At 38.4% G+C, this 24,793-nt stretch overlaps 1 protein-coding gene across 1 annotated transcript; it reads left to right on the forward strand.

Annotated features, from left to right (window-relative positions):
• Positions 1 to 562: 562 nt before the first annotated feature.
• On the forward strand, positions 563 to 24,591 carry LOC135671942 (ATP-dependent zinc metalloprotease FTSH 12, chloroplastic-like). The gene is made up of 19 exons (XM_065180375.1): positions 563 to 1,049; positions 1,485 to 1,669; positions 2,620 to 2,846; positions 3,871 to 4,166; positions 5,737 to 5,814; positions 5,935 to 6,177; positions 6,285 to 6,425; positions 6,561 to 6,728; positions 7,230 to 7,342; positions 10,157 to 10,373; positions 10,947 to 11,018; positions 17,664 to 17,783; positions 17,859 to 17,975; positions 18,114 to 18,296; positions 19,494 to 19,613; positions 19,711 to 19,785; positions 19,887 to 19,994; positions 22,025 to 22,105; positions 24,161 to 24,591. Exons 1-19 carry the CDS (start codon positions 627 to 629, stop codon positions 24,236 to 24,238), a joined length of 3,045 nt encoding a protein of 1,014 aa, XP_065036447.1. The 5' UTR covers positions 563 to 626; the 3' UTR covers positions 24,239 to 24,591.
• The last annotated feature ends 202 nt before the right edge of the window (positions 24,592 to 24,793 follow it).

Consider the following 24,793-nt stretch of genomic DNA (forward strand, 5'->3'; position numbering starts at 1 on the left):
AAGAAACTATTGATAATCCTTTGTTATTGTCAACCTAACAAATAATAAAATATAATTTTACGATATACACATCATTTATTATCAATCTTTTCCTTTATGTTTTTCACAACCCATTAGTGTAATTTTCTTTTTATTTTTCACAATGCCTTTATTTATCGCGAATGGTAAGATTAGATGAGATTAATAAAAAAATAACATGGATAGACGATTCTTTTTAATCATACTTTCTCAATATAGACAGAACTTCCCTCTTGTCCAATAAAAATAAAATAAAAGGATAAAAAATATTTATATTTATTTATAAGAAATATATTAACAATATTAAAAGTTAAATGAGATAGTAAATAGTAAAAAAAAAATTATGAATAGAAATCTTAGAGAAAATTGGTGGCAAGATTACTAATTTGTCAAAATGAGAATCTAATTGTAAAAAAAAAGAAAAAAAAAGGGGGAGGGTCGAAACGAGTTTTAATTTGCCAAAACGAGAATATAAATATAATTAACAAAAGAACGAGGGTCTCTATGAAAGTTTCTCAAGAGACGTAAAACCCCAAACCCCCCCTCGCTCCCTATCGCTTCTATGTTCTTCCCCAATCCCATCCTCTTCCTCGCTCCCCAAATATTGAATGGGCTCCTTCGCAGCCCGTTCGCCACCAATCTCCCCCTCCCCCATCTTTCCGACTGCGCGTAGTCTCCTCTTCCTCCGCCCCTTCCCTCCGCCTTCCCCTACCCACCGCCGAGGAAGGCGGCGCTTCCCAAGAACGACGGTCTTCCGTGCTTCCTCCTCGAGCGCCGGAGACGGATCGGCGAGTTTCACCTGGGAGAACTTCTATGAATCCCTTCGCCGTGGTTCGGCGCGGTTTACCTCGAGTTTTGGGGAACACCTCAAGAAGGAGACGGGGATCGATCTTGAGAGCGCCAATGCCACGGCCGCTGTGCTGGTGGAGCGAACCCGGGACGTCACCAAGAAGGGACTGGCGGCCGTGGATCAGTTTCGGTCGGAGTGGCTGCCGGAATTCTTGGAGTGGAACAAGTGGGAGAATTGGAAGGTGACCGACTTCCTTCTTGACCTGAATTCTTGTTTCAGACCGATTTATGTTGCTATTGTTTTAATCTTTGAGATATGAACCCGAACCCTTGCAAGAACTCGTACATTTTCTCCTTATACCATGTAACTTGTTCAAATTGTTCAAGTACTCGTTATGAGCAATGATTTTTGGTACAATTGGCTAACTAGCTGATCTTAATGAAATTATAGTAGTATAGTCTTTGAAAGAGATGCCAAGTGACAGTTTAGTGAAACAAACAATTCACCTAGGTAAGTGGCTAATTGCTACGATTTATGCATGTTTACTTTTTATAGTTTTGCTCCTAAGTTCATTTCTCATATACTAATCATTTTTTATTATTTTAGTAACTCTTCCACATATGCTGCATTCTTTTGTTGGATTGAGAACTTATCAATATATTCTTATTGTTCCTAGGATCTTAGAAAGTGGGAACCAAGACGAATTGGGGCATTGATCCTGTATATCATTGTTGTTTCAATTTCAAGTCGCAAGTTCTATGTGGCTTTAACTAGCCAAATTAATCGACAGAGCAAGAGAGAATTGACTGAGGCCTATATGGAAGCTTTAATTCCTGAGCCATCTCCAGCTAATGTTAGGAGGTAAGCAATATGTTCACTTCATTTTGTTTTACTTCTCTGCTTGTAAATGCACTTAGTTTTATCGGTCTTTGAGTATCTTTCGTAGTGATCTTTTATATGAGTATTTGCTGTTCTTTTATTTTTACTAATATGCTGTTAGATGTTCCCTGTAGAAAGGGTCAAAGAGGGCATACATTTCCAGAAATTTGAGATGTTTCATTATTAAGAAGTTCACTGTTAAGATTGCTTGTGCATGTGGAAATATCTGAAAGGTTAGTTGTTAGAATTTTTTTTTTCACTATATGGATGGAGGTACAATGTTATCTTCTACCATTGGCTTGATTGCTCTCTCTTGATTCACATGATTGTTGTATATTTTGTGGTACTGTAAACTCATGCTCAATCCTTTTTTCAGGATGACATGAATATTATCCCTTTACTTTTTGGTGTGCAAATTAGCTCAATCATTTTGGACGTCCTACGAGTAGTGTCTGAATTCTTCATACTAAGTGTCCAAATTCTTCATACTTCTTTGATCCTGTTTTCTTTCTTTCCTTCTTCTGGATAATGTGTCTAGCTGAGTCATTTTGCGTTGAATGTAAACTCTAAAATTTGGATTCAGGTTAACTTTGTCCATATTTGCACAAAACAGTTGTTGTTTTACATTTGTACCAGCTATTCTTTAGTAATTACATTACAGATACTGGTGGGGAGATCCAGACAATGAGATTGCATATTCATTCTGAATGTTCTAATCTGTTGAAGCTTCTTAACATATATATGCTTTACTTCTTTATTCTCAATCTTTCTCTCTGGCACTTTCCTGTTCCTTTGTTCTCTGTTAACTTTTTCCTTGTAACTTTATATTGTGTAAGCCTGATACTCGAGTGTTTGACATACCACCATGCTCACTTCATGGGCGGTATTTGGATGGATGTCTATTTTGATTTCTGATATCAACTGCTTTGCAGATTTAAGAAGGGCGTATGGAGGAAGACAATGCCTAAAGGACTAAAAATCATGAAATTTATTGAAGGACCTAGCGGACAACTTATTCAAGATAATTCTTATGTTGGAGAAGATGCATGGGATGAGGATCCTGAGCTACCTCAAGATACTATATCTAAAATCATTGATAGTGACAAAAAATTGAGCCTTGAAGATAAGAAAAGCTTGAAAGCAAATTTAAGCATCTCTGGTTGGTTTCTTCTTCTTCTTTTTTTTTTTAAATCTATGTTCACTTAATGCTTGGTTAGGATTTTGAAGTACTTAACAATTTGGCCGTTTGGTCCTGCATCTTTGTGAGTAGTTAAGTGTTTTAAATGAGCAATTTATTGTTTTGAGATATGCCAGATTAAATAGGATCTTTTTAATGTCGTTCAACTTTAATCAGAATCATGTGCTTTGATCCATGATGAAACTGGACATAGCCTGCATCTTCTGTTTATCCTCCTTAAGCTTACCCTCACTATAACAGCACATCCTCATAATCAGGATTTACAGAAAAAGGGATTGGTCCTTTGAAAACATTGGTATAGGGCTCAGCTTTATCGGCTAATCTGGACCCAGTGGTACTATATTTCACAATGACGATGTGTTAGATTTTGAGTTCGGTAACCCCTTTCTGGATCACAACTGAAGTTCCTTTCCATACATGCAATGATTTGCATCTCAAATCAATGTGGTACAGTCCAGAACATTAAAAATGGGATCTATTGTTGTTGATGTCATAAAATACTCTTGTTAGTAGATGTAAATTAGCTAAAGATATAAAATTGATAAATACTGTTCCTCTGGAATCCTCCAAGGAAAATTTGAAACAACAAAAGCACTGATCAGTAGCCAAAAAGTTTTAAGTTCACATGTTTCAGGTCTTCTACTACAACAATTTGTATTCATTATTAATTACTTGATAAGTCTAAATTATCTTATCTAATGAAGTGATATGAGCGACAAATTCGGTGTACTGAACCCAGAATAATGAACCAACTAATTCTGTCCCCTGCATAGTATGAGGTATGAAGGACTGTAAGTGACATATGCTGTGACATATATTATCCTCTTTCAATGGCCTCGAAAATTCCACATTCCAGGTAACCATGGTTACAAGCATTGATGTAAAGGTTACATATGTTTACTTTATTATGCTCGCTTTTGGATATGATTTATCTCTTATAATTCCAAAAATTCAAATTTTTTATATTTTTTCTTTGGGTATGAAGATGCTGTTGGCACTTCAGTGGATGGACAAGAGAGTTCAACAACATGGCAAGAACGACTAAGCAAGTGGAAAGAAATTCTGCAAAAGGAGAAACTTACTGAACAAATTGATTCACTTAATGCTAAGTACGTAGTTGATTTTGATATGCAAGAAGTGGAAAAAAGTTTGCGTAAAGAAGTTGTAGAAAGGAAATCAGATACAGATGCTAGCAGAGCACTTTGGATTTCTAAGAGGTGGTGGCATTATCGTCCAAAATTGCCGTATACCTATTTCCTCAACAAACTCGATAGTTCTGAGGTATGATTTTTTTTCCTTTCTCTCTAGCTGTTTCTCTATCTTATTGCAAATAAAAGAACCTTTTGGAACTTATTTCAGCGTTAACATATGTTTTTAATCTTCTCTATGTGAGAACACTAAACTTGAGAGGAATGTAGACAGATATAGCTTAATATGGAGAAACTAGTTCTAGTGACACCTGATATTGTGACATGTTGGAATGTTACTAAGATATATTAAGTGGATAGACTTCATAGTTGAGTCATACACTTGCATAGATATTTAGATAACATTAACAATTAAAAGTTTTCCACATTAAATAAATTAACTTTATTTACTTATATACTGCAGCTCCTCAATGAGTATTATCTTAAATCTTGCCAAGTGAAGTGGCTTGGGATGACGGTCGTCAACCAACTTTGTGCCTTTGTTCATATGTTTGTCAGTTTCATTTCTTAAAAATGCCTTGGAGGTGCAGATGTGTGAATTGTAACTTTGTGAGTACCACTTGAGTTGTATGTTAGTAGATATGTTTAGATAGGTTTAATTTGGTGTATATGCTCTTGTATCTTTCTTGCAACAGATTTCTAAATCTCTTGTTTCTTTTATGCATCATCAGTAGTTTCAAGCTATTCCATTTGGATGTGACATCTCGAATATTCGGACTATGCAATAAAAAGATGAGAGTTGAGCAAGTTCACAATGCAAATGAATAAATCGTTTAGTAGAAGCTGTTAAAAGGGAGATAATTGTTCAATTATGCAAGATAACCATGAAGCAGACAGAAACAATAGGTGCTTCAGGTTCTTTTGTTATGAAAAACTTTACAGAACCTTGTGTCAGATCAACATGAGTAATGTGGATAATTGTTAGTAGCAAAACTTGACTCCTGTTGACTTGATATCAAGTTTTTTTCTCAAAATCTTTCACATAGAAAAAATATCATGATATTTGAATTTTAAAGTTCATTTGGCAATCTGTTAATTTGCTAAAATTGAACAATTTAAATAATTCCATATTGCTTGATTTTTGTGCCACTTAATGAATGTGTAAATGAATTTGCAGTCATATGATTATTTATGTGAGAGCACTTTATATGCAGTTCAGCCAGTCAATATTTGGATCACTGATTTTAGATCAATAATTCAATTTTAACTTTACCAGAAAGCTGTTATTTTTTCTTGTTGACCTTAACTAAAGTATCTCATCTTTTAGTGCCATTTGCAAGTTGTTACATAGTTAAGGGTTGTAAGGCTTCCTTGATGTTGCTTGGTTGCTATCTCTAGACCATGTGATATCTTTACTGGTTCATGCATCATCATTTTCCATCCATCTAACAGCCCACATTTATCAACATTTAGATTTGAAGGCAACTTTAGGTACACAATTTTAAATGTTCTAGACTTATTCAGATATGTACACACTTCTATATTATGGCCTAATCTTTAGAAAATTTCTACATGGTTAAGCACTTATGGAATATGTCATCCAGTTGCATATGCTTGTTTGGGTCTTTTTCCTTTGAGAAATTGCCATTAATAACCTTTTAAACCTCAGAAGATTTCAGTTGCTTTTATTTTGATTAAAGCAGGTTGCTGCTGTTGTCTTCTCTGAGGACCTCAAGAAGATATATGTAACAATGAAAGAAGGCTTTCCTTTGGAGTATATTGTATGTCTTGACTGTTTGCTTTCTATGTTGTTGTGTATACTTAGAAGATGCAGGCTGCATTTCTGGCCTACTACATATTTGACTGCAAACTTGATTCTAAGTAAATTTTCATTTGTGTAGGTTGATATTCCGCTTGATCCTTACTTGTTTGAGATTGTCTCGAGTTCGGGGGTCGAAGTTGATCTCCTTCAAAAGCGGCAAATTCATTACTTCCTTAAAGTTGTGTTTGCATTATTACCAGGATTACTTATATTGTATCTCATCAGAGAGTCAGTGATGCTTTTGTATATTACAAATAAGCGCTTTCTTTATAAAAAGTATAACCAACTTTATGACATGGCTTATGCAGAAAACTTTATACTGGTGAGTATTTTCATGAGATTTCCAGTTGGTCTTGTTATATTTTATATCTAATAGGCTATGTTGTTCGTCAAATGGCCATCTGATAGTTGCCATATACATATATGCAGCCGGTAGAAAGTTCTGGTGAGACAAAATCTATGTATAAAGAAGTTGTTTTAGGTGGTGATGTTTGGGATCTTTTGGATGAGATAATGATTTACATGAACAATCCCATGGATTATTATGAAAAGCAAGTTGCATTTGTCAGGGTAATCCATTTCATTTTTTTTTTGTTATTTGTATCTAGTTTTACTCTTCTTTGTGGATTACATTTGATGTGTTGTTAGGTTTCTTATACTACTGCTGATTGTTATACGAGCTAATAATATGTGCTTGCTTTTTAGGGTGTGCTTATTTCAGGACCACCTGGTACTGGAAAAACACTTTTTGCAAGGACAATCTCGAAGGAAAGTGGACTGCCTTTTATTTTCGCATCTGGTGCTGAATTTACAGATAGCGAAAAAAGTGGGGCTGCAAGAATTAATGAAATTTTTTCTATTGCCAGAAGAAATGTATGTATTCTTGTACCTCTTGATCCAACACATACGTTGATGTTCTTTTCATCTTTTGTATGTTTAACTCTTCCACGGATGCACTGTGGACCTATAAACTGATGTCTAGTATTGTAATGTTGTTCTTTCAAAGTGGCAGATATTAGTTTTTAACTTGATACAACTGCACCTTGGAGGCATGTAGCAGCCACTAAATGCAGTCTTGCTTGTTATTCTTCTACTTTTGTTTCTCAATGTATGGTTTGCTATTTCAATGTTTTAGCTCTATCATGCCTAGATGTGTTTCAATCCATGAATTCATGTGGCTAGTAGCAGCACTGAACCACTTAAAAAAGGCAGCATTCAACCATTCATAAAATGTATATGTGCATTGAGGTGCTTTAAGTGCTTTTATGTGTTATAAAAGTATGCAGTTTTACTCTTCATAGATCTTTGTTCAAGGTATTATATATTTTAGTGTTCTGAATAATATGGGTGGATAAACTTTGATCTTTCGTGTAGGCTCCTTCTTTTGTGTTTGTGGATGAGATTGATGCTATCGCTGGGCGTCATGCAAGGAAGGACTCACGGAGACGTGCAACATTTGAGGCTCTGATGACACAGCTTGATGGAGAGTATGCTGGTTTTTTTTGTATTTCGTTGTTTTTCAAGAATTGTTTTCTAATAATAAGTACATAATATATGCAAGAAATCACATATTATACTTGGAATGGTTGGTATCATGCACAAAGTACAAGCAAACATGAGAACTATAAGAAACAAAACATATGAATTTACATGAAGCAAGTGAAAATTTTCTTGCAATCTTGTCTAGTGTTCTACAAATTAGAAATCAAAATCATTAAAAGTACTGGCATTTAAATTCCTTTGCAAAGTTAATGTACAAGAACCAGTACTAGATGATTTTCTACCCGCTGAGCTTGATGGTTCCCCGCCTGAACACTATAATCAGCTTACCTGTTTGAACTCCTGTTAGTGCCTCAAAGCTGGATCTGGAACAGAAACATTATTTCCTTACTTTCGCCAAGTATTGAACCCAAACTTAGACGTCGATTCTAGCCAAGAACGGATCTCTTTGTAAAGAAAAAAAGTTGTCATAATGAAATAACAAAATTTCAATTATGAAACAACAAAATCATAAACTTGTAAGGACTAAAATTACGTTTGGAAGCACATTTGTATTTTTAATGTGCATTTAGAAAAAGGAGTTTGAATGAATATGCAAGTGTGGAATGTTTTGAGTGCTTGATAAACAATAGATGAAAGTTGTATTATAAATGTGCATTGACGTAAGTGTTGTTTGGTAAAATTATATTTCGAAAGTCCATTGAATATTATATAACAAATTTACTATTTTAATATTTTTAATATTTATTCAAAAGTGAATATATATTTCATTTAAATCAATAAGTAAATAAATAAAATAAATAGAATGTATGTAATCTTACAAAAAAAATCGTATGACCCAGATATATAATAAATAAAAAAATATATAAATAAATATAAAATAACCTTTGAAAATAAACAACTAAATTTTACCGTATTGAAGACATAAATCATGTTGGTTTCTCACTAATTCATGTTGGCAATCTTGTAATTTTAGATAATGTCATAGGGTACTTTGGAAATTTGAAAAATTATATCAGCATCCCGTAAATGCCGAAATGTTAATGCAACCATGAGATATCATCAACATTTGAGCATTTTCATTGCAGCATCCAAGCCAAATGTGATTTCAAAAAAAAAATACTAAACAACAATTCACATTTGCAATGCTATCTTAAGGTAGCTTTAGCATTTGAGCATTTGCAATACAACATCTAGGCCAAATGCGATTTCAAAAAAAATTACCAGACACTAATTCACATTTGAAATATGTATTGGGCCCTCAATGCACATTCAAATGTGTCCCAAATGAACCATAACTCCTTTTCTTGAGGTTGCTCACACATATGTGCTGGTTGCCTAATTTGGAGCATACTGTCAGTGTTATTTTTCTTTGCTATCATAAAGCTTTAAACTACATAAAGAAAAGTATGGACTAGTGCATAAGGCTCTAGCCAATGTGGAGTTTGGGGAGGATCAATGTATACAGTCTTATCTTTGCAAGTGATGTTGTTGTTTCTTAACTTCTAGTCACCTAGATTGTGAAGAACCAACTGTCTTCTGCTACCAAGTTTTGCTCTCTATTTTAAGTTATACAAACCAAAAGATCATTCAGTTGTCAACAAATAAACTAATTTGAACTCTCAAATCAAATGTTTTTATTAATCCCAAAAGAATTACAAGAATCAATTGTCATATTCCTACTAACCAAAAGCCATTTTTCTGTCATTTAAGGCCAAAATAATTGTCAAAACATTCCTTTGGGTTTGACTCTTTTTGTTCTCTTTGTAGGCAAGGCATACTTCTGTTTTAAAGGATGATGAGAGATCATAAATTTGCCTAGGATGTTGGTCCAGATACTTTGGTCAAGATGGCAAAGGAGGAGGTTATTGATGGTTTCTATAGGTTCCTGTAGAAACATGCTAATTTTACTCCTTTCTTGAGAAATTCCTTCATGTGAGGTATATTGCTAATTGCAAGGGATAGTAAGTTTTGGTATCGACAGGTTTAAAACATATTTGACCCTCCCCAGACCTCAATTGGTGGGAGGCTTATGCACTGGTATGTTTAAAAGTCTTCCATAGGGACTTGCTGAACTTGAAGAAACTTGTAGAAGGAAGTGCCTCTGAAAACACCATCTGTAAATAAATCTGTCTCGCACTGAAGAAGAGGTTGGTGTTTCAGCCTAATGCTGAAATAGATGAGTATTTGGAGAGATTTTGGCATACCATATCATTGGAGTTAAACTAGAAATGTTATATGGTGCTTATCGGAATGGAATTTGGGCCTCTTGGAGTTGGATGGAGTGCCAGTAAAAGGAGATGATCTTGTAGTGCCATTGTTGGACCATCTTTGAGATGGCAGTGTCGTGGGTGGGAGGTGTAGTCAGGTTCATAGACATTCTCATTATAAATACTCAGATTTATGTTATGTAGGTACAACTGCTGGGGTATAGGGTAGGCGTTGATGAATTAATGTTGCTCCATTGCAGCCTAGCGACTGCTGTTTTAGACTGCAAAACACTCTTTCAGCATATTGGATGCATGGCTGCATATATATTTGATTCTTGGTAGATCTTGTAATGACAGATGTCAATTGCACTGAATTTTCCCTTCTACATCCGTCAAATTATGTTACTATTGTCATTGCATGCAATTGACTTAACGAATCCTGTTATGGAATTGTGTCAGTGAAAAATAAATTATAGATGAATTTTATCTTTAACTTTCCATTGACCTAACCAATCCTTTTCCTGTTTTGCTTAAAAATTTCTAGCTATTCTTTCTGGCAATGTCCTCTTCTCAGTTGTTCATAAATTACAGGAAAGAGAAAACTGGTGTGAACCGTTTTTCTCTAAGGCAAGCTGTAATATTTATCTGTGCAACTAATCGACCAGATGAGTTGGATGCTGAATTTGTCCGTCCAGGGCGCATTGACCGGCGCCTATACATTGGGTTACCTGATGCCAAACAACGAGTACGGATTTTTGATGTACATAGTGCTGGAAAGAAGCTTGCTGAAGATGTGGACTTTGGAAAGGCTAGTTAGCAATTCATTTCTTTGTTGCAAGTTGCAACTCATGGTCTATTTTTTCTAATTGATATTTTTTGAACTGTGCATTTTCTACTGAATTCTTTTTCTTAATGCATTACTTTTTTCCAATGTAATATAGGTGTTCCGAGAGATTGATGAGCATGCATGTGTACATTTTAGCTTTTATGATATGGGACCCAGAGTCAGTGATAAAAACTGTGCTTGCTCAAGGTTCTGGTTGAAAACTAGAAAAGTGGCATCTGACATAGTGATTGTTGATAACAATGTTGCTGAGGCGATGGTTAAAAAATTATATCAAATAGTTAAATATGGGTTTTTCGCTGAACTATTAATCCTTTTTTGTGACAATACTCAGAACGTAATGTTATTATTTGTCAAAATTATTATGTCGAAACTGAAATGCCTAGTTATGCTTTGAAATCAACAAAATTTGACCTTTCATTTCCTTTATATTATTGAAGCTCACAATTGTGTTTGGCAAGTGTTGCTTTCTTATATAATTTGCAGATTCTGATTATTTGGGGCTAATTGTTGATTTGGATCTTTTGTGATGATCAGCTTGTTTTTCGTACTGTTGGCTATTCTGGAGCTGACATTCGAAATCTTGTCAATGAAGCAGCGATTATGTCAGTAAGTGAAATATTTTTTTTTCCTGTTCCTTGTAAAACCAAGGGTTTTTTTTTTTCTAAATTATCGTTAAATATGTTGGTATTAAAAAAAATATTATTCGGTAATTTAAATTATTTTGTTATGCTAATATCATGTTGCTTCCTTTAAACCTAGATTTGAGCCTTGTGAGGACAAAAATTATTTGGCGAATTAATAAAATATATTCTACTACTAGAAGTAAGTATGATTTGCGTTACTGTGTTGGATCATTAATGTGGAAGCTTAAAACTCAAATTATAGAACGTATTTGTGCCTCAGAGGCTCAGACTTGCTTAATTGAGCTTGATGTTTTATGTAATTGGACAAATATGTGATTTCCATTTGTCACAGTCTGCAGTTCTTCAGTTGGCATTGGGCTCAAGTAGGATCCTATTTGTTGCTTGTTCCAAAGTTATTTCAAAATTGAATAGGGGATATTTGCTCATTATATATCAGAATTTTAGTTTGTTGACATTGGTAGATTATAATAGGCATTTTTACTGGATATTTGAGTTTATAGTTCTATTTTTGTCAGTTTGCTCTCAGTGCATGTTCCTTATACTGACTTTAGTGTATTGTTCTATTTGTGTCTATTTTTGCTCAGTGCATGCCCATATTCCATCAACCTGTATTGAATTTTGCCATCTCCAACTGTTAGTTGCATCTAAAATAATGACAACCAAGGATTGCAATATCATACCGAGGTACTATATGGGTGCAGTGGAAGAAAAGCAGGAGGAAGGAGGAAAAGGAAGGAAGAAGAGAAGCAGTGGAGGAAGAGGAGGAAGAGGAAAGAAGAGGAGGATGAGGCAGTGGAGGAGGAGGAGAAGGTCGAGGAGGAAGAAGAGGCAATATATGAGGAAGAGGAAGAAGGATGAGGAGGAAGAGGAAGGAAGAAGAGGAAGCGGTGGAGGATGAGGATGAAGAGGAGGTGTACGTAAGGTTGGTGGCGCATGGTGGGCGGCAAGGGAGGTCGGCGGCGGGCAGCATGCATACAGAGAAGCATACCTAAGGTTGGTGGTGCATGGTGGGCAGCAAGGGAGGTCGGCGGTGGAAGCGTGCATACGAAGAAGCATACCTAAGGTTGGTGGTGCATGGTGGGCAGCAAGGGAGGTCGGCGGTGGAAGTATGCATACGAAGAAGCATACCTAAGGTTGGTGCCGCATTGTCACGACCTTAGCTGGTTTTGCCTAAGGCGTGCGGCACCCTCGCGCGTCCGTCCGCAAAGGTCAGCCTCCCCGAAGCCTCCCATTGTCCCTTAGGACCAACAAAAGAGAGAACGGGTTAAAGAGAACGCCTCAATCGGGATCCACAAGCAAACATGTCCGAAAAACACTTCATAGACAATGCAAATTACAAACAGACTTTACAAGCTCTGAATAGTGGCACAACAAAGGGTAAAATGGTCCATTACAGACCGAAAAGCTCTCGAACGTGTCCACATGACACAACCTTTATTTACAAGCCTAAAGAGGCCACCAACCCAACTAAAATGGGACTATTAAGCCTTCGGCCGCCCCTTTACATTCTGTACAAGGCATGAACATGCCAAAAGACAACGGACAGACATAAGCATTACATCCAACATCTTGTTTAGAAGTTTGTCCGTTACATTCTCCCCCACTTATCCCTTCGACGTCCTCGTCGAAGCCTTTGTGAACACTGCAACTCTTCGCCTTTGCTGAGTCTTCAATCTTCCGCTCCAGCTGCAATGCGCCTCCTGGCTCCCAGCTGCTCTCCGCTGCTGTTTCTGAGTAGTCGAACCTTTGATCCGCCATGCTGCTTCAACTCGCCAATGACTCTGACTCTGGTGTGGGGTTGGCTGAGTTGTATTGATCCTCGTTGATTCCTACGGATCCACCAAATGAAGGAAAAGACCATTCTTACTGCGCCAGTTTCTCAAAATTTCCACATGCTGCTTGAACTGGGTGGATGCTTGTTGGAGCTTTAACGAGCATCGCCTCGCAAACTTCTGAAGTTTTGGGTCCTTCCTCCACAAAATCTGCTCATTGACTCTTCTTTCAGTTAGTTGTCACATCCAAGTAGGTTCGCATCACTTCCGCTTTCGATTGGCATTTCGTTGGGAAATGAAGCGGACAATCTACTCTCAGTAGCACTGATCACCGTTGGTGAGGATTTTGACAACTATTGTCTTCCATTATCTTCGAAGGGTCTTTGAACTTGTGCAGAGCTCCTCTGCTGGATAGATAAGAGAACTGGGGTACTCGGTTTCGCCCATTCTCTTAAGAGTTGAGAAGGCAAAGGTTACTTGACTTCGCCCGCCTCCTCGAGGTTGTACTTCATGCATCGAGCTGGTTACTGGCCTTCGCCTGCTCTTTGCTCACACTTCTGAAGCACTTGAAGTGTTTGCACTCCTTGCGTTGAGTTAGCTACTGTGATTCACCTTCTCAATGCCATTGAACTTCTGGAATGCAGGAAGTTTTCATCCCAACTTGGAGTAATTCTCTGATAGATGAGGTCGCCTCTGGGATTGTACCGTCTTCTCCATCAACCCTGCCGCCTACTCCACTGAGTAGCAAAGGTACAGCACCACGTACTGCCTGCTTCGTTCCTTGGTCGTGCACTCTTGCATGACCCGAAGTCCTTCACTTACGGCTATCTTGATGAGAAACTTGTTGACACCGGTCTTACGAAGTTTCTTGGCCTCTGCCCTTCAGCCTTGTCTCGGTACTTGGAGATTGCCTCTGCATGCTCCACCTCCTCGGCCCCTTTCACGACCAAGCGCTCTCCCTCCGTGAGAGCAAGGGATCAATGACTTGCACGGAAGTCCCGCCTCTGCGGTACCATGGCGCTGCCATGCCCATGGCCCTACTATCCGTCGCCTCGCCTCTGTATCCCTTTCCTTCACAATCAATAGAGATGTCTCCGTGGCACTCCTCTGAGTCCACCTCCATTCTAACTGATGCTTGATTTTGGGTAGCTAAGTCCCTCTGGACTCATCGTCGCTTCCTCGCCCCTTTCGACCTCCTGCTTCAACACCTCTGTGTTCTCCAAGCAGTCTGTTTGGTCGATGGAAAGACAGACCGCAACTGCCATGCATGGCCTCTGCCATCACATTGTCGGGTTTGCACCGATTCTGTTCTCCTTAGCTTCCTTGGTAGCAACGTTCGCTTACTCGACCTTGTCCTCTGACTTGTCGGGCTCCCTTAAGCGAATATGAGCTCTGGAGCAGTCCAACTCTCCAGCTGCTTCGATCATACCTTTGCATGATCAAGTCCCTCTCATGGGACTCACTGGTACTTGCATTCGAACTTTTCCCTTGGTGGAACCCAGCCCCCATATGCTGATGACCAAGGTTTTCATCCGATGCAAAATTCGGTGCACGCCCGGAAGACCCGCCTCTGCGGTACCATGGCCTTCACTCCTTGAATCCATGGCCCTTCTTGCCGTCGTGTTGTTCACCAAAGCGGAGCTCCCAGTAGCTCCCGATCATACCTCCATATGATCTCATCCCTCACGGGACGTGTCGTGTGTGTCGCATTGCCACGAACTGTTCCACCACGATCCGCTGCACCATGTCGCCTCCTGGTGACATCTCCATTGCATTCTGATCCTTGTGGAATAAACTCGAATTGTGAACCCTCCATGTGTGGCCTCTGCCAATACATCGCAGGGTCTCCTCCACCTTCGATTTTGTTCGCTCCTTTGGCAATCGACCTTCATCCACCCACTCTTGGGTCACACCTAGATGAAGCACCGCTCTAGGACAGTCCGTCGCCTAGTAGCTCCCGAAGTCCACCGACTTCGCTGTAATTTGTGCACCATTGCCTGGATCCTGGGCCTCTGCCCCTACCAGCACAATCTCCGCTGCACACTGCTTCCTTCATAGCAACTCAAATGGCAACACTGTGGCATATTCTTCAAGAGTACCCGCCTCTGCGTCCTCTTGCCCCGTGCTAAGGCCTTCTGTACCCAACTTCGCCTCCGCAAATTGAGTCGCCTTAGTTCCTCCATCGAATGCTCTTCCGAGATAAGGTGCATGTGCCCCGAAGCTCCCTTCGTCTTTGGCACCATGCAAGATGAGTCCGCTTTGTCAGAATGAAGGACCCAGGGAACAGCATGATTCTACTCCTGCCTCTGCAAGAGTTCATGTCCTTGACCTCTGTCTAGGGAAAGCGCTGTGCCTCTGCTCCATGTTCCAACTTCTATGCTGGCTCCCTTCATGCGGCTTGGGTACTTCGCCAAGTTACACCCAAGTTGCTCCGCTCCTCGTTTCTGCATTGAGTCGATGGTGGCCCTCGCGCCCACCATTCCACGGGTCAGCCCTCCCTTGAGTCCGATCTCCATATCGACTCCAAGTGTGCCTCCATTTGAGTTGCTTTGGGTCGCTCCCCCACTTGATCTCGCAATGCATCCACCAATGCATTCTCTCAAGCGAGATCATGCGACGACTCCTCGCCGCTTGCTCAGTCCATCGAGCTTCGTGGAGTTGTTGTTTGTGAGGTACTCCTCCTCAACATGTGAAGTCCGTCTCACATGATTATCCCTTTGGAGAGCTGAGACTTATCCCTCCTGGATAACTGTCCCGTTGGAGCAACATCTCTCTTCGTTTCGGAGACCACCATCCCCTTGGACTATTCCGATCTGCTGAACAAACTGTGCATTGTTCTGCCTCTTGCAAACGCACTTACTAGATTGCGCCTCCACGTCAATACAGCCACCGCTGCACCCCTCAAGGCCTAGCAACATGCTGAACTCGTTGCACACTTCAGCCTCCTCCGGACGTATCCTTCGCATGTCGAAGAGAAAGTTTCAATGCTCCATGGCGCCGAGTCTCGACCCCCTTGGGATGGCCACGAACAATCCATCGTCCGCATACAAGCCCATGCATGAGTACCGAATTCTTCGAGTTAGCAATTCCCCTCACCTCTGTGAGCTTTGCACAACTCTTTCGGTCACTGAGCAACTCATTCCACTTTACATGGTCTCGTCCTTTGCCAAGCGCCTCGCTTGCCTTGAGCACCATCAAGTAAAGTTGTCAACGTTGAGCCGTAGCTCAAACTCAGCCATCCCAACCTTTGTGCGCTCCAAATTCTTCCAAGCTTGCCTGTTCTCGTGGTGCCTCTTGCGCGAAGGGTTGGCCATTCCTCTGAATGCCAATCTCAGATGCCCGCTCCTCTGAGCGACTCTTTTCCCTACATCTCCATGCCCGTTTTCCCTCAAACGGTCGCGCGTGTGCTGACTGCCCTCAACGCAGCCCCGCTAGGTCCCCCACGTTTGCATGTCAAGTGTTTCTATGAGTGCTTGTCCCGCTCTGATACCACAATGTCACGACCTTAGCTGGTTTTGCCTAAGGCGTGCGGCACCCTCGCGCGTCCGTCCGCAAAGGTCAGCCTCCCCGAAGCCTCCCATTGTCCCTTAGGACCAACAAAAGAGAGAACGGGTTAAAGAGAACGCCTCAATCGGGATCCACAAGCAAACATGTCCGAAAAACACTTCATAGACAATGCAAATTACAAACAGACTTTACAAGCTCTGAATAGTGGCACAACAAAGGGTAAAATGGTCCATTACAGACCGAAAAGCTCTCGAACGTGTCCACATGACACAACCTTTATTTACAAGCCTAAAGAGGCCACCAACCCAACTAAAATGGGACTATTAAGCCTTCGGCCGCCCCTTTACATTCTGTACAAGGCATGAACATGCCAAAAGACAACGGACAGACATAAGCATTACATCCAACATCTTGTTTAGAAGTTTGTCCGTTACAGCATGGTGGGCGGCAAGGTAGGTCCGTGGCGGGCAGCGTGCATACAGAGTACAGGGTTGCAAGCTCCGTGTGTACAGAGGACAGGGCTTGTGAACGCTAGCTCACATTCAAAGAAGTGAGTCTTATTCTTTTTAATTAGGCCGGACTGGACCACCCAAAATGGGGGTGATGGGTAAATATCAGCGGGTATGAACCGAACTGGTCAAAATTGACTTCCTTGATGACACTAAGTACTAGATAACAGTTCAGTTGTGCTAATTTGCTCTGGATTTGTTACTAAGCATTTACAAGCTCTTTCTTATGTTTACATTTTTAACTGACATGGCCATGAGATGGATCATATGGTTTCAAACTTTCAAATGATAACACTCAGCTCAAGGTCGTCAAGCTTGGTCCAGGATTGCATCAAGGACTTGACCAATCTGTAATGCACATATTTCTCTAGGAATTTGGACACAATGGGGTTTCTGCTACTAAGCTATATGATAGAATCTCATGAAGCCACCTTTCTGAGTCCATATCTAGTTGCAGTGGTGTAATATTAAACTAATATTTGATGACTTGCATTCTTCCTCTCTTGCTTGTACCACCTGTAGTTTGAAATAAACTACCTAACTGGAGCATTCACAGTTTCCTCGGAGATCCCAAGTCACCTTGAAGGACTTGATATTATCCTGAACTTAGTGATATGTCCAGCTCACAGTGAATCAAAGATGAAGTTAAGCTTTAAGGATGTTTGGTTCCTCTACTTCATATTATGAACCTATCACTCACGCTTTGTGCGCCTTCAGTTTAATTTTTTATTCCAGGGAGAAGAAAAGGATCTTGAATTCTTTTTTCATCTTGAAGAATATGTCTATATCTCTGAAGCTCAAACTTGCTATGGGTTTTAGGTAAGGAAGGATCACTCATTGATAACCCATCAAGACATCATTGATGTGCTAGATAAACAATTGTTGGAGGGAATGGGGGTATTGCTAACAGAAGAAGAGCAACAGAAATGCGAAGCAAGAGTATGTATTCAAGTTTGTCAAAGGTTTTTACTAGTTATAAATCAAGATTTGTGTTCATTAATTTTAATATAACAGGTTTCCATTGAGACAAGGAGACTGTTGGCTGTGCATGAAGCTGGTCATATTTTGCTAGCTCATTTATTCCCCCGCTTTGATTGGCATGCATTCTCTCAGCTACTTCCTGGTGGTAAGGTATGATTTCTGATTACAGGCTTGAAGATTGCTCATGATTTTTGGTTAACAGCAAGGGACTAGGATCATCAGATCAGGTTCCACTATTAAGTTGTCAAAGGTCCTTTTCTTCATGCTAATATGTCTATCTATTAGCAGGAGACTGCAATATCTATATTTTATCCTAGGGAAGACATGGTGGATCAAATTCAAGAATACACTACTTTTGGGTACATGAAGATGCAAATGGTAGTCGCACATGGTGGACGTTGTGCTGAACGAATTGTTTTTGGTGACGACATCACTGATGGAGGAAGAGATGATCTTAAAAAGCTCACTAAAGTATGTGAAGCACAGTATCATATTAGAAACTATTATTGATTATATTTTCTGGTTCTTTAAGCATAAGTTACGTTATTTATTTTTTTATCAAATGCAACTTCCATATCTTTAAGATACAAAACTCATTTTGTAACTGTGTTTCTTTTGATTCTTGAATCATCCTTTCAGTTTTTTCAGTGGATAATGTACCTTCAGATAATACCACTATAAAGGAATAACATATTTTCATTGATCAATCGATCGATATTCATCCGTGTAAACTTTTCTAGTCTTTATTTGCTATTAGTTAAATACACAGGAAAATGCAGTCTCTTGAAATTCATTTTTTTTGTTATGGACAGTATGATTGGTCCACTTGGCGTTCCCTCCTAGGTCATATTTCGTCTTTCTTAATATTGCACCTTTTGTGGGATGGATCCTGAATTGCTGATAATTCTTGGGACTTGGCAGCTCCATTCTTATACACAACAAACATTGCTTCCAATAACACTTAGTTTTCAAACTATAATTTATTGTCATATAACTATCTTGGTTGGCACATACTTGGTCAGAGGAATGCGAGTCATATTTATGCATATGGCTTAAAATGCCTATATGTGCAATAGAGAAGTCTCTCTCTCTTTCTCCATCTCTCTCTTTGTTTTTAAAGTTGCACTGGTTTCTTAGATTTTAAAATGGATTATGATAATTTGCAACTAAACTCAACAGCATGAATTCCTATGGGCCATTCTCTTCTCCATTAGCTTGGTTTAGTCCATTAAAGTTTGAAATGTAATCAAAGAATGAAACGTCATATGATGAGAAAAAAAAGATCAAATAATCTATTGAGAGAGAGAGGATTGACTGGTAAGATGTAACTCGGTTTATGTTTATTCAGATAAAAAGGAAAACTTTATTGGAGTCTTAACTGTTTGGGATCTGGTCCCTACTGACTACCAATATGTTTGAAATAGGAGTGAGTGTCCTTTTAGAGACGCAAGCTTAAGGAGAAAGGCCCCATTGCCTTTCTATTGTGTGTGTAGGCAAGGATGCCTACAAGTGAGTACATATAGCATTTTTTCAATTCCTAGTTTTTCCATTCTGTTTTCTTGTTTTTCTTTTGGCACAAATAAATATCAGTTGCATGTATATTATGTTTTGTTTTACTTGCTATAATCAATGCTTTACTTCACTTTCCCAAATATGATTTTACCACAGATTGCTAGAGAAATGGTGATAAGCCCCAGAAATTCAAGATTGGGCCTGACAACCCTTGTGAAGAGGGTTAGGCGGATGGATCGTCCAGATAATCCTGATGGTGAATTGATCAAGTTTAAGGTTTTTCTCTTTAATTTGTAAATCTTTCCTTCTAACAAAAGACATAACTCTTATAAGAATGTGATCTAATTAGTTGATGATTTTTTCATAATTCTAGTGGGATGACCCTAATGTAATACCTGCTGACATGACTCCTGAGGTGTCTGAACTTTTCACCCGAGAGCTTACAAGGGTAATGAGCTTCTCGTATCCATTTTTCATTTATGTGATATCATTAATTTTGTAAATCAACCCGATCACTTTCTATAGCATTAAACTTCAATTTCTTTGCAGTATATTGAAGAAACAGAAGAACTTGCCATGAAAGGTTTATTGCAGAACAGGCATATCCTGGATGCAATCGCCATAGAACTTTTGGAAAAATCAAGGATCACTGGACTGGTATGTGAATATAGGGTTTATTTCTTGTGTATTAAAAGTTTGGGCTTTCCCAGTGAAATGAATGAATGGCTATTTGATTTTTTTCATTTAAAACCAACGAGTTATGAGAGTTTTTTCCCTTATTTTTGAACATTAGTTATGTTTGTTAATCTATCAAATACAACATTGTTCATGTTTAACAAACTAATGAAAACCTCAGGAGATGCTTCATAGAGGATATGTATATACAAGGTTTTAAAACTGTTTAGGTTTCTTTTGCTGGACAACTTTTCCTAGAAAGATGCAACTTTGCAGGACTTCGAGTGGAAACTCAATAGAGGTTGTGGAACAAGAATTTTATGAATAATATCATTGCTACACGTAAGATGGTTAAACTTATCAACACAAATTATAGTAAAAGTTGGGCCGTTGTGACCATCTTATTGCTTTGCATGTTTGGACCAATTTGTGTCATGTAAAAATAATCTGTGGACCTTGCAGACCTTTGGAAATTATGGAAGGGGCAATAATGTCTCTCTGCTTTAACCATCCGGCTCTTACATTTTAAAGAGTACTTCAAGTTCTTCTGCACATCAACTAATTATATGTGACACTTCGATTAATCCATTGGTAGTTGATGGTGGGTTGCATTGGTATATAGGATTGATTGGGTCTACTAGTAATACTATTTACTTTTGATTAATCATCTTAAGCTACATAGTCCTATGTCTGTTCTATTCAAGTTATTAGGTCAATTGGTCTATTGAACTAGATTGTGATAATTGGTTTCAAAGCAAGTAAGCAACTATGTGGGCTATTTTGTATGGGTTGATGCATGCCAAGTTGGGTATTATTTCTTGCTTACCAAGATAAGGTTTTCTTAAAATTGACCCACATAGGAATCCCAGTGATCGGTTTTGGGCTCTAGGCTGGTTTTTAGGAGGAGATTATGATATCCTGATTAGCACATCAAAAGTCGATCATGGGTTGCATTAGTACATAGAGATGGGGGGATCTGCTACTAGTTACATGGATTTATGCATTAGTAGGTTTATTGAAGTAGATTATGATAATATACCTTTCTTTTTATTAATTCAATTAAGGACATATTGACACCGGCAACAAACTTTTGCATGTTTTTATTTCTATACAATTATTAACTATTAAGTTTTCAATTTTTGTTTATTATTACTTACATATTTGTCTTCATGTTAAATTTGATGTTTCTATATTAAGCGCTCTGCTTAATGTTTCTTAGTGATTTATTCCATAATCTCTTCTAGTCCATGTAATTCAGCTGAAAGTTTCTCCCTTATATATTGTGACTGTATCTTAGTGACTTATTGCGGAAACCCTTCTATTATATGTCATTTAGCTAAAAGTTTTTCCCTTCTCTAATGTCATCAGTTAAAACTTAAAACAGCATATTTGTACATACAACATGGAAATTCTTTCAAGTAATGCCTACTAAGTTTATCCATAGCAAGTGGAACTCTAGGCTGTCCACTGGTGCAGCTTTGTCAGACTAAGTTGTCGACAATTTAAACTCTCATAGTAATACCAAATTAATTGCAGATTTGTTTGGTTGCATTTCTATCTAGTGGTTGGTAGTCTTAAATGACTTGTAATTAATTAAACTGAATTGCAAACTGAATTGCGTGATGCACTACAGGCTGCATGAAGATGTGCTGTTGGCAAATATGTTTTGTAATCTCCTTTGCTTTAGAGTAGTAGTTTCTGAAGACAACTTAGTTTTGTATATGACTAATTGCTAAACTGGCAATAGGTTTATTACATTTTAGGGGGACATTTTATGGAAATATTGTATGTAACAATTTCTTTTGAAGTACTTGTTGCTGCGGTATTTGCTTGAAGTTCACGTAAAGATACTCAGGCACAAAAAAGTAAAAGGTTATTAACTATAATTGGTTCTAATGTTTTAGATTTTAGTTGCAGAAAGGTCTCCCTGTTGTATGCTATTTATCTTTTCACAAGGAAACAAATTCTGATAGAAGAGTTTGAAATCATGTCAATTGCATATTTCTGTTCAGGAAGCGGATGAAAGAGTTAAGCAAATGTCCCCGGTAATGCTTGAAGATTTGGCACAACCATTTCAAGTTAACTTGGATGAGGTACTCTGCTGCTTCTTCCATTGATTTTACCAGTATTCTGTTTCTGAGCTTTACCTAACCAAGAATATGTATGACTTTCTTTTTTAACATTCAGTCAATGTTTTTGTTCTTTTTACCTTGCATTATTTTGTTAGACTATTTGCAAATAGCATATGGCGAACTTGATAATTTGACAGTCTTTTCAGAAATTTAACTTTGACTCGCAAGGTTTTATATACTGGTCCAATACTGGTTTCAGCAGTCGCTCAGACTACAGTATTGACCAGGTGATATACGGACCAATATTGCACAAAAAACTGAAAAAAATTACAAGATATATGCTGATCGGTGCTGACCTATATGAGTCAGTATGATCCTTGGTTGAACTGTACCCACCAGTTGGATCCTTGGTTGGACCGTACACACCAGTTGGTATGAACTGGCCTGACCAATATTTGAAACCTAGTTACTGGAATATTGCAGCCAACTGGCTTAGACTCAAACATTGATAAAGCGTTGTACTAGATCCTGTTAAAGATGATTTTGCTTTGACATGTCGTTAAGCTACCAGAAAGGAATTTACAAGACAGATTTTTTTGAATTAAAGTATATCGATACCAGCAATGCATCATATCCACTATAAGCGTATGGTGAATGAGTGCTCAGTGTGACAAATGTAGTTCCTAAATGTGAATGTTTGGAAAGCTGTTTGTTGTCTATTTGAAGCCTGCATATGCAATATGGCAAGTGCCTTATGGATCTGGGTACATGACTTGGTCATTATGTTATGCAATTATAAAGGTTCTTTACCAACATGTTTTAACCTGTTGACCTTTTCACTCAACGATTGCCATGGCTTGTATCTTCAACTGCTTGGAATTGGCTACTTGGTTCTTTTCCCACTTTTATTCTTAGTTAAAAAAGAGCATTCAAATATCTTTTTATTATTTCTGATAAAGTTTTCGTAGGTCTTTGTCCAACTCTTGCATCAGTAGTCCTGATCGAATCACCTCATTTAAACAAGGCATCTATAAGTCTTATTTTGACATGTCTATACTTCAACATTTCCTCTTATTTTATCCTTTATTGTAGTTACACATGATTGTTTTCAAATAAGAACATGCTTACTCCCGAACATCCAACTCAGTGTCTTTTATGTTAGTTGGACTATTTTTTTGTACTTTTTCCTAATTGTTCAACACTCTAATTGATAAAGCATGGTTAGCCTTGCAACTGTCAAATAAGATTCCATTTATAATTTAAGAGCAGTGATTTAAAAAGCGCTAGTCGCCAAGGTCTGAAAATGCTTAAGGCGTTAGGCGCTCGCTCGAGTCAAACGAGATGCTCTGAAATATTAAAATATAAAAAATATTAAAAATATAATTGATAAATAGCGATTAACAGTGCTAAATAGAGATTAAACCCTTATTTGAGAGTCGCACACTGATATCACAAAGTTCCTGACAACCCTATCCGTTTTAATGTGCATCATCAATCTCTTCATATCAAAGTAATAAAATAGATATAAGATAACTAATTTTTTTTTTTGTGCAAGAACTTCTTGGCCATCCATCTTATAACTAAATTCTTAGTTTATTCTCTTCAATTGTTAAGATTACGTTTTATGTGTTCTTGGCATGTGTTTGTGATGTGATTAGTGTATGAATGACATGGATCCGTGGGTTATGTGCGGTGTGTACCCTACAAGCCTAGAACTAAAACAATGCCATTCCTTTGGGAAACAAACTTAAGCTTGGACTTCCCTGCGTTAGAGTCATATCCTGGCTTGTTCTTGGAAAGCACCAACTTTTTGTGAATAATGATGGCATCTTATATTTCATTTTTCTGGTTTTAGTACTCTTTTTTTATTTGGTCATAAAACCACAGGAAAACTGATGTTTGATAATTTGACATTGGTAAAATGCACTGCATGCTGCATCAAGCTGTGGGCATTGGTACAATGATGTGACTGGATAATTAAATCCTTGGTGCTGTCTAATGCTTTTGATATTGTGTCAACCAGCACCTCCTTTACTCAGATATTGCTAGATAACATCTTTTTATTTTATTCTTCAGGATGGACCATTACCTGTCAACAAACATTTGCAGTATCAGCCACTTGACATTTATCCTGCTCCTCTCCACCGGTGCTGAGTCGAGTTAAATTGGATCGTCAGTTTCTCTGGTTTGGTGGTCTTAAATGCCTCGAGGAGACAGAAATTGGAGGGTTCGAGTAATCCTTGTGATGATTTGTTTGACAAATGTTGTTGACAGCTTCTGATCATGTCGCCAACTATAGTTTTACTTTGGCTGCCGTTGCACAGCTGAGATTCACGAGGGCATAGGAGGGAGGTTACGATCAACTTCCAGTCTGTGACCATTTTTCGGTTGTCAGATAGGAATATAAGCTTCTGTAGGAGGAGGCAATCTTGGATTCCTTCTGTAGTTTCCACATGTCTGCACAAGTAATGACGTTGCGTAATTTAAAGATCAATTAATTGTCGGAACTCTTTGCCTGTCAACTTTAAAGGTGTGTAGCTTACTTCAAGCAACAGTGGAGGGGCGACCGACCATATGTAATGTCAATTTCTCCATGATATCTTCTTTAAATTCCAGCAGCAATCACAGTGATGTGAGTTCTGTTTGGTTAGATTGAATCCTGATCGAGAAGTCCTCCCTAGCCTCTGCCTCTGCCTCTGCCTCTGCCAC

This window comes from Musa acuminata, chromosome BXJ1-4, assembly GCF_036884655.1.
Source record: "Musa acuminata AAA Group cultivar baxijiao chromosome BXJ1-4, Cavendish_Baxijiao_AAA, whole genome shotgun sequence".
NCBI lineage: Eukaryota > Viridiplantae > Streptophyta > Magnoliopsida > Zingiberales > Musaceae > Musa > Musa acuminata.